Genomic DNA, 9,679 nt, shown 5'->3' with positions numbered 1-9,679 from the left:
TGAACCACCATCTTCTTCATCATCCTTCTCTTCGCACCACACCATCATCTTCAAACAACCATCCTTTGTTTTCATAAAACACGTGTCATTAGATATAACTGAGGAGGATATTGAGTTTATTGACTCACATTTCTAATATAAAGGCAACTTTGATTCCCATTTAACTACCTATTGTCAATATTACACAATTTTTGAAGTAAAGGACCAATAAAAGATTAATGATGTGCTATTCGGCGAGACTTCATTTTAGACCATAAATACACAACTAAAACTCAAATTCCACCTAAAATCACTAGACTTGCCTTAACAATTTTCAATCAAATTTATTATAATAACCATTCGCATCAAACTCAAATGCGCTCATTGTTTATCGTAATAAGCACATTGTAAACAAACTCAATGCGACCTGTTTTCGAATACAAAACCAACTTGATCATAATTCAACCCGAAACGACTTAAAACCCACCTCGCTGTTTAATATAATCCGACCTCAACGACATAATTCACACCTGTAGTTGAACATAATCTAACCAAAACGATATGCCTTATAATTAAATGGAAGCCGATCCGAACAAACTAATTCACACCCCATAATTGAACTTAATTCGAGCTAAACGATCTAATTCGACGTTTCAACCTTATAATTGAACATAATCCGACCAAAACAACTTAATTTACACCCTATAATTGAACATAATCCGACTCGAACGACCTAATTCACACCCCGTTATATGCACTTAAACCTTGTATCACTCCCCCGGAAAAGAAGGGGAAAGGGCCCCAAAAAAGAAACCCAAGCCAAGAAGGGGAAAAAATGTGGAGTGTAAGCAGAAGTTCATTGACTACATTTCCCTCCTTCCTATCCTCTCTCAACAAATTTACCTCCTTTTCATCAACTCCCAAGCTTCTTCGCATGGCTTCCTCCTCTTCCAACAACAATAACAACCCAGATAATGCTTCTGTTTCTCCCTCTTCTGCTATCGACTTTCTCACACTATGCCATCGTCTCAAGGTTCAATTTCATCTTGCTTTAACTTTAAATTCTAGTAATTTTTTTTTGGGTTTTTCTTATTTTGGATGAATTTGTGGTTTTTATGGCAGACAACGAAAAGGGCAGGGTGGGTAAAGAGAGAGGTTCAAAACCCAGAATCAATTTCTGACCATATGTATCGTATGGGGTTAATGGCTCTCATTTCTGCTGATATTCCTGGTGTTAATCGTGATAAGTATGTTTTATTTTGGCTATTTATTTGATTGTTAATATTAGCAAAAGTAGTGTTAGTATAAGATTTCTGAAATTTTTTTTGTGGGGTTTTTTGTAAGGTGTGTGAAGATGGCTATTGTCCATGATATGGCTGAAGGTATGAGGATTTTGATTTGATTTTACAATTCAAATGAGTTTGCTGAATTTGTTTTTTTTTGTAGTTTTGGAATTGCTAAGTTGAAAGACAACTTTTGTATTCGTCTACTTGTTTTGTAATTTAGAATGTTAATGTTTGTACTTGAACAAGAGTTGTGATGGAGGTTGATTAGAATTGGAATGTGAGGTATGAATAGAATCAAGAGAACTAGGATTAAATTCATGAGATTGTGAATTGAGATTTTATAATTGTCTGAGCTTTCGAAGGCATATTGAAATCTGGTGAATTAACGCCGGCATTACTAAGTTGTTTGGTTAGCGTTATGCTGAGTAGTAAGATAGTAACTCAATCACTTAAAAGGTCATTTGTGGAGATATGAAAATAGAGAAATCTGGCTATAGGTTACGGCATTAGCATTGGCATGAATATTGGAAAAAGGAAAGGAAATTGTAAAACCTACTTGGGGCCATGAGAAATGTATTCCTTTTAAATCAGAATCTCACTTTTAGATAGTGGGGATGGTAGTGCAATGAAAACTTTGCTGAAAAGTAGAGTGGAAAAGGAAGATGGAGGGGTATATTATTTTTAGTTTCATATCGTTTAGCACTTGGAAGTTTGGATATAAATCTGAAGCACCTTAAATATAGTGTTAGGGTGTTGGTTGATGGGCAATGACGGTTTTTGTTAGCTTGTAGTTTTATTTTCATTGAGGCATTTCTCACTGCGGTGAAGATACCCTGTTACTTGTGCATCTCAAAACCAGCTCTAAATTAGATATCTGAGTTCAAAGTTTAAGGTTACAGTTGAACTAGTACTGCCTGAGACTGCCCTCTGAGTGCCTGAGCAACGTAAAGTTTCATCACTTTTTTTTTTTTTTTTTTTTTTTTTTTTTGGTATTAAGGGATGTACTATTGTCTAAATCATCACATTTTCCCTACAAAGCTCCCAAAGCAAGAGAATACTTCTAAGCTTTAATGGTACAGTATTGGAATGTTCATACGATATCTTTAATGATTTAGATGAATAGTATGCTCATGCCTACCTGAGATCCAATTTCCACCTCTTACTGCAAGTACTTTGGCATATTTCATAAACTTTCAAAATTTCAAGTACTACTATATATAATTGATTCTGACATCCTAGGACACCTCTTTTAAACAATATGCTCTTCCTTAGTTCCTGATTTTCTTGTCCTTTCAAAAAAAAAAAAAAAAAAACCAATGATGTCCTATTAGTTACTTGTAGACATAAAAGATGCAACAAAGAGTGCTTCAGTTTACTCCTTTCGTTCCATACCTCTAAATTAATAGCACTAGAGGCTCCCATTTTTCAATCATGATTTCAAGAAAATGTCTTTCCTTCTCTTCTTCTTCTTCTCCTTCTTCTTCCTTTTTATTTTTTAAAATTTTTATTATTTTTATTTTTTTGACGAGAGTATCATGTGGCTTCTTAATGGCATGACAAAGCTTATGGCATAATTGGCCCCTTAATTGGAATAGCTTCTGTTTTGAAAAGGAAGGAGATATAAAATGCAAGATGTTGTTGGAGATTCTATGATAATTGGCCTTTCAGCTGCAAAATTAAGTACTATTCATACCTTAAACTCTTAAAAGCGCTACAATTTCTCCTCCTGGGGAGAAAATTTCATGATATAGGATAGGCAAAGATGTTATTTGTTTGGTGATACTGCTTTAAGCTTAACTGATGTAAATGTTGTGTAAATATAATATGCTGCATGATAAGTGATTATTAATAACAAAATGTCATTGCTGTCCTTTAAACTCTATAAGACTTCTTTCTGTTTCCCTTTAAGTTTAATACATTTTCTCTTTGTTCTCCTTTCCCTTGCAGCAATTGTAGGTGATATTACTCCTTGCGATGGGATTTCCAAGACAGAAAAGAGCCGTAGAGAAAGGGAAGCACTGGACCATATGTGCAATCTCCTTGGTGGAGGATCAAGAGGTTTTTTCTGTGCCTTACTCTCTAGCTGGCTCATTGTGTACTCTATTTCTGATGAACAAGAGGGGAGGGAGGAAGGCATTCAGTGGAAAAAAAAGGAAAATGAAAAGGACATATCAACCCCTTCCATTTAGCCTCCTAGTGGAATTTCTAAGTTGCTGTATTTGTTGATTGAGTTATGTTCTCTGAGCAATATTTATAATTGCAGCCAAAGAGATACATGATTTATGGATGGAGTATGAAGAAAGTTCATCACTTGAAGCAAAGATTGTCAAGGATTTCGACAAAGTATGTTAACTTCTGCACTTTTTTCAGCAATTTACATTCTTCTGTGTTCTTTAAGATCATAATTTATGTTGCAGCATTCTCTTCTCAGCTATTGCAATCAAGTCTTGAATATTCACTTTTTGGTAGTAGATGCATTATGCCATTTGACTTAGGCTTCAGGTTGTACATAATAGACTAAGTCTGATATTATCTGACTTCTAGCCATATCTATAATCATATGATTGCGCATAGTAGCAAGTCACTTTCAGACTTGTGTATATGATGTAAGTAGGCTGTACCGCTGTGGTATCACTTTTTGCTTCAACTTACTTGCATCACACCCCTGGAAAATCATGGGAATACGTGAATGTTCCTTTTACCTTCTTCGTAAAAGCTATGGTTGAATTGTTGCTTCACGTTATATTCTTAAAGGATTGTATTATGAAGTCGATCATGCATCACAAGAATGTGTTGTTTCAAGTTATGAGGCTATCAAATTTAGTGCAACCAAATTGTTAAGTTTTAACATTTGTAGTTTATGAATGTGATTTGGATACTATAAATTGAATGTGATCTAGTAAAACCAAGTTTCATACTCCGTATAAGATTAGCTCAGTGTCTTGTTGTCATTCTAATGTACTTTTTTTTCTTTCCCCCCTTCAGGTTGAGATGATACTTCAGGCATTGGAGTATGAAAAAGGTAAGGATGTCAACATAAGTGGTGATAACTATGGAAAAGTCCTCTATCGTTTAGTTAATGCGAAATGGTGCAAAATATTTTCCCCCCTTTGTTTCTATTATTGGTCTAAGCGTTTGATGTTGGAATTGCTCACAGTTAATTCGATTCTTTACTCTTCTTTGAGATGACATACACGTTGAATTGCTTGAAGACATTTTAGCTAGTTGGAGACTGTTGTGTTGAGATGAAAATTAATGTTCAACTTCTTTTTTGTCCTTGCACAGAACAAGGGAAGGATTTGGAGGAGTTTTTTGAGTCCACTGCTGGTAGGCATTTCTAATTGATTTCAACCTTCTTGTTTATGTTTACCAATGTAGGAGGTTTTTTTTTTTTTTTTGTTGATTTTAACATGAAATTTGTTCCTTAATATTTGAAATGTGGACTTTCACACTACAACTATATGAAGGATATGTTGGCCTACGGGATACATCTGTCCCATTGGAATACTGTACTGTATTGTGTATATAAGAAAATAATTGATTCCCACCTTCAATGTGAGCAAAGACAATTTGCTTTGTTTAATAATTAACATCAAAGCACTAAGATAGACAGCAATATTTGTATTTGTAAGCTATCAACAGTGTGTTTAGTATAGGTTACAGTGAAGGTAATAAAACGATGTGTGAATGTTGAGTATAGGGTATCAGTTAAGGTAATAAAACGATGCATGAATGCCCATAGTAATACATCTGCTTTAATGTATCATTGTTTTTCATTATCTTTTTTTGTTCTTATTTATTAGTTAGGTAGAGGATGTTAACTAAGAAAAACAATTACACAAACTCCTCACTTAAGTGATTTTATGTCTTTGTACGTAATTGGCTGTAAAGATTTCTTCAATTAGGTAAACTTATTTAGATTATGCCAAACCCATCCTGTAACGCTTGCATTCTCCCACCCCCTCCCCCCTCTTCCCTCCAACCTTTCGTGTTTTTTATGTGGTGGTGGGAGACCATTAGACCAACATAGATCGAAAGCATGGTGAAAAGGTAGGAATTATGCAGTTTTTTTTCTTAGACGCTCTAAGTGCATTAGGAATTAGGAGTACAATTTTCCTCATTGTTATTCGTACTCGCTCATTAATTCTCAGATAGAGATCATGAGTTCTTGATTTTGCATTTTGTTGATTTTGCTTACAGACTTGGCTGTAATCTGCAGTTTGATTGTGAAAATGAACACCTGTTTTCAGGGAAATTTCAAACTGATATTGGCAAAGCATGGGCATTGGAGATAGCATCAAGAAGAACAAAACACCTGAAGGTCTGACTCCCTGCCTGTTACAGCAGCATCTTTTTTCAGCCTGCTTGAAGCTTTGTAACACCTGAAGGTCTGACTCCCTGCCTGTTTAGATTGTTTAGATCTTATGAGTGTTGGAATCTCAGGATGGCTTTTTTTTTTTTTTTTTTTTTTAAAAGTAAAATATGGTTTGTCAACCAATCTTACCGCTTTTGCTAGAACTAACTCATAGATAACTCCATCAACATCGGTTGGCTTACAGTCGATTTTACGTCTTTTTGTATTGACAACTTATCAGTGACTTGAGAGTATCTTGTCGAAATGAAGCTAGTTTTGTGCATACTCTAGTCATATATAGGAGACTTTAGACCAATATTCTTCTTCCTGGTTTATGATTTCATTTACAGAAGCGTTGCCGATAATCAAAATTTCTCTGTAAATGATAACCTACTCCTATTAGCAGTACTTAGTATAAAATAATCATATAGAAGCCAAAATTATAAGCGTAGTTATATCATACATTCATATTCATGTAAGTAAACTCGTTGACAAAAATAAAATGTTACACAAACTAGTACAAGACGTCAAGACAAGTTACAAAAAGCTAAAAAGAAACTAGTGAGTAGGACTGAGTGCAATTATAGTTCTACAAAGTAAGGTGACTAGCTATGAGGCCCATGACCCTAAGAGGAAGAGTGATACGAAGGCGGGGGACGATCAGGCTGTGTTCGATCCAGAGGTCCTTTAGGAGGCGAAAGTGTCGGATCCCAACCGAAATGAGGACTTCGATCTTCACGATCTGAAGGCGGTGAGTCGTGCGGACTACTCACCAAATCTGGACCACCAGGGCTTAAACCTGGCCTTTGATCAGGTTTAATGGTCTCTTCTCTACTAGGATGTTGCTCCTTACTTCTGTCATTTGAACTTATAGTCCTAATAAAAAATTTAGGACTAACATAGATTGAATTTATTGATGTTTTGGATGAGCATGGTAACAATAATTTCTTCATGAGTAAGCCTTTGGATGTTGTCATGATTTTGACTTGTTTTTTTAAGTTATTGCTAAGTATGAATGTGGTTTTTGTAGCTGTACGGTCGTACGTATGTGTGGGTTTACTTAGCCAGCTTAGGTCGACACGTGTTCGTATGTCAGCACGTGGAATTGAATTAGGTTGTATACGTGGATTACAGTGATAATACATTAAAATCAATACAAAAGGCTGAATTTGTTAAGGATATCTAATTTGGGGATATAATATAGGTGGATATTATTAAAAATTGAACCACCATTCAGTGGCAGGATTTTGTATTAGAGATAGCATGTTTTAGCTTTTAAGTTTAGTGTCATCTTGGAATTTGCCGGGGCCTTTACCAAAAATTATTAATGACCCCTAAATCCCTAAATAACAAAAAGTTGAATATTGAGTAACTCTAGCCACACAACCTCTTACTAGTCGAGTAAACTTTGACCAAGTAACCTCGATCACACCATATAGTCAACTACATATGAAATTTTGGGAATTAAAAATACATAGGGAATATTAGTACTTAACCAAAATATGCAACATTTTGCTAATATGGGCGGCTTGACATCGACCATTAATAGAAGACAAGTTGAGCTTTGAATCTATTAATATTTGCATATTTGGCATAATTAATCATCTAATTAAATACTGTGTACAGTAGATATGTATTATTTTTTGGTACAAACTATACCTCATATTTATTTATTTGAAGTCTTACAACATTTACATTAAAATACAACTCAAGTTGCCTCATGTATATTAATTTGAAGTCTTACAACATTTACATTAAAATATAAATCAAATTGAAACAAATACAACTTACCTACAAATCAAATGGAAACAAATCAAATCAAATTGCCCCATATATATTAATTTGAAGTCTTGGCCTTTGATGATAAATGGTACTTATAACACACTATTTAATAACCATGTTTGATACAAGTTTCTACAAGTGGTCTGTGGATAATTGTCATATTGAAGTAGAACTTAATCCAATTCAATTGATTGTAGACAAAGAACTAACATACACAGTACGACCACACACTTTCCTATCAACGAATCAGGTTGTAATGAAAAACGAAAGTCTCCAAACTATCACTAGGAGAGAGATCAAATCCAATTCATGGACAGATCGATATGCGTATAAATAGCTCTTGGATTAGAGCTATTATATATCATCGACCAAAAGGCTGGTGGTTCGAGTTTATTGTCAACCATTACAAGATCACAATAAATGACTAATATGAAATTATGAAGTATAAAAGATTCATGAAGATAAACCTTGAGCAATACCACCTAAAATTCCTACCACAACCTCGCCAACAAATCCAAACCCACCTTCATCATCATCATCATCACTAGGAATTTTGCCAGACAAACACCCAACATGAATATGAACATCACAAATTTCACAAAAATACCTCCAATGTTTACATGATTTTTCACAAACATCACACCTACTAGAGACCATTAGTTGAAGCTTCAAAGAATGAGGAGGATGTTTGTCATGTTTGACCAAATATTCAGGCAATTGACTACAAACAGGATGCACAAAAATGCTGCATTCTTTACACCTATAAACCATACCTTTGATGTGATTTTGACAAAGGTTACATTTATGGAAAGGTAAGTTTGGTTTCTCCATTAGTTGTAGTGTGTGTTTTAGATGTGTGAACGAAGAGATCGAAGTCAGGCAAGTCCCACACGTCGAATGAGTATCGAAATTGCATTGATCACATCGATATCTCATGCCTCAACCCTCAGTTTTGCAGCATTCGCACTCGAATTTTGAGTTTTTGTAGACTTCCTTTAATGGATGTTTTGTGTGTTTGCTGTATTGGATCCACTTTGCAGCTTGCTCTGGTTGATGCATAGTTGCTTATGTGGTAGTACTAATCATTATGGGTAATATAGGAAATATATATAATGCACTAATATGTATTTCTTTTAGAAGTTGTAAAATAATTTCAAAATTACGTAATTTGACCAATGACTTTCTCTATCTCTCCCCCTTATTAATGTAGTTTATTTTATTTTATTTTATTTTAAATCTATTGTTATGTCTTTCATCTCTTTAAAATTGTGGGTTATCCGCTACCGGTCCCAAATCTGGATAAAAAAGAAGAGTTATGGCAAGTCAGTAACAACTAGTGTAAAATTTTTGTCACATCGTTTGACATAAGTTACAATGATTGAGAGTATGTATAGTACTAGAATGGATGATCACATGAGAAATCCTCATGTTGGTTCATACAGCTGACCTTATTTATGGGATTAAGACGTTCAAGCAGAAAAATATGTGGTAGAAGATCAGTTGACTTAAAGTCAACTAACATAAGTATAAGTCAATTTAATGTTGTCAATTTGCAATAAATTAGCGTTTGCCTAAGTTTTTGTATTTGTAGTACAAGTGGGTTGCAATTAAGAATTTGTTAGCCAAAAAACAAATGATAAAAAACCAAGTGACAAGTGTGGAATTTGTATGGATGTGTATAGTGGTTTTCTGTACAGTTTCATTTTTTTTTTTTTTTTTTTTTTTTTTTTTTTTTTTTTTTGAGAGCAGTATAGTTTCATTTGATTAATCAAACTTCTGTGGAAGAATTAGACAACTAATATGGATTACAACAGCCGCCTTCTCTTTTCTATCTTCTGTCCTTGCAAACTCATACTTTTCTTAGTTGTTATTTGGCAAAATTGGCCGCAACACTCTGAATTATGACTTAGGTGCATCGAGCACTTTGAAGTATGGGTTAGATGCACTGAGCACTCTAAACTTTGTGTAGTAGTCAAAACACCACCAACTATGGTGTTAAGTGCAACGCGTGCCTTAAATGAAAAATTCCGACAACTTATTTCACCAGAGGAGGTGAATGTGCGCGTGCCAAGTGGATGAGAATTGTTCACCATTACTTTAAAGTGTTCTAGAGAGTGAAGATTTACCTCCTCCGGTTAAATAAATGGTTGGAAATTTTCATTTAAGACATGCATCGCATCTAACACTATAGTTGGTGGTGTTTTGACTACTACGTCAAGTTCAGGGTGCTCAATGCATCTAAGTCATACTACAGAGTGTTGCGTTCACTTTTGTCTTT

At 34.6% G+C, this 9,679-nt stretch overlaps 1 protein-coding gene and 1 pseudogene across 1 annotated transcript; one reads left to right on the top strand and one right to left on the bottom strand.

The window, feature by feature from the left end:
* The first annotated feature begins 746 nt into the window (after positions 1–746).
* On the top strand, positions 747–5,884 carry LOC145578743 (uncharacterized). The gene is made up of 8 exons (XM_081636043.1): positions 747–1,012; positions 1,102–1,226; positions 1,324–1,361; positions 3,213–3,323; positions 3,529–3,608; positions 4,251–4,287; positions 4,551–4,592; positions 5,516–5,884. Exons 1-8 carry the CDS (start codon positions 815–817, stop codon positions 5,590–5,592), a joined length of 708 nt encoding a protein of 235 aa, XP_081492169.1. The 5' UTR covers positions 747–814; the 3' UTR covers positions 5,593–5,884.
* Positions 5,885–7,315: 1,431 nt separating this feature from the next.
* On the bottom strand, positions 7,316–8,572 carry LOC145578742 (protein VACUOLELESS GAMETOPHYTES-like; annotated as a pseudogene).
* Positions 8,573–9,679: the final 1,107 nt, after the last annotated feature.

The sequence above is a fragment of the Chenopodium album genome, chromosome 14, assembly GCF_948465745.1.
Source record: "Chenopodium album chromosome 14, dcCheAlbu1.1, whole genome shotgun sequence".
Lineage (NCBI taxonomy): Eukaryota > Viridiplantae > Streptophyta > Magnoliopsida > Caryophyllales > Amaranthaceae > Chenopodium > Chenopodium album.
This window is presented reverse-complemented; position numbering and strand designations above follow the sequence as displayed.

What these genes read in the sequence shown, in the direction of transcription:
- LOC145578743 (XM_081636043.1), top strand. Translation starts at nt 815, where the DNA reads ATGTGGAGTGTAAGCAGAAGTTCATTGACTACATTTCCCTCCTTCCTA. An exon ending in TTGTCAAGGATTTCGACAAA is followed by an intron (nt 3,609 to 4,250) that starts GTATGTTAACTT and finishes TCCCCCCTTCAG; the next exon opens with GTTGAGATGATACTTCAGGC. An exon ending in GGCATTGGAGTATGAAAAAG is followed by an intron (nt 4,288 to 4,550) that starts GTAAGGATGTCA and finishes GTCCTTGCACAG; the next exon opens with AACAAGGGAAGGATTTGGAG.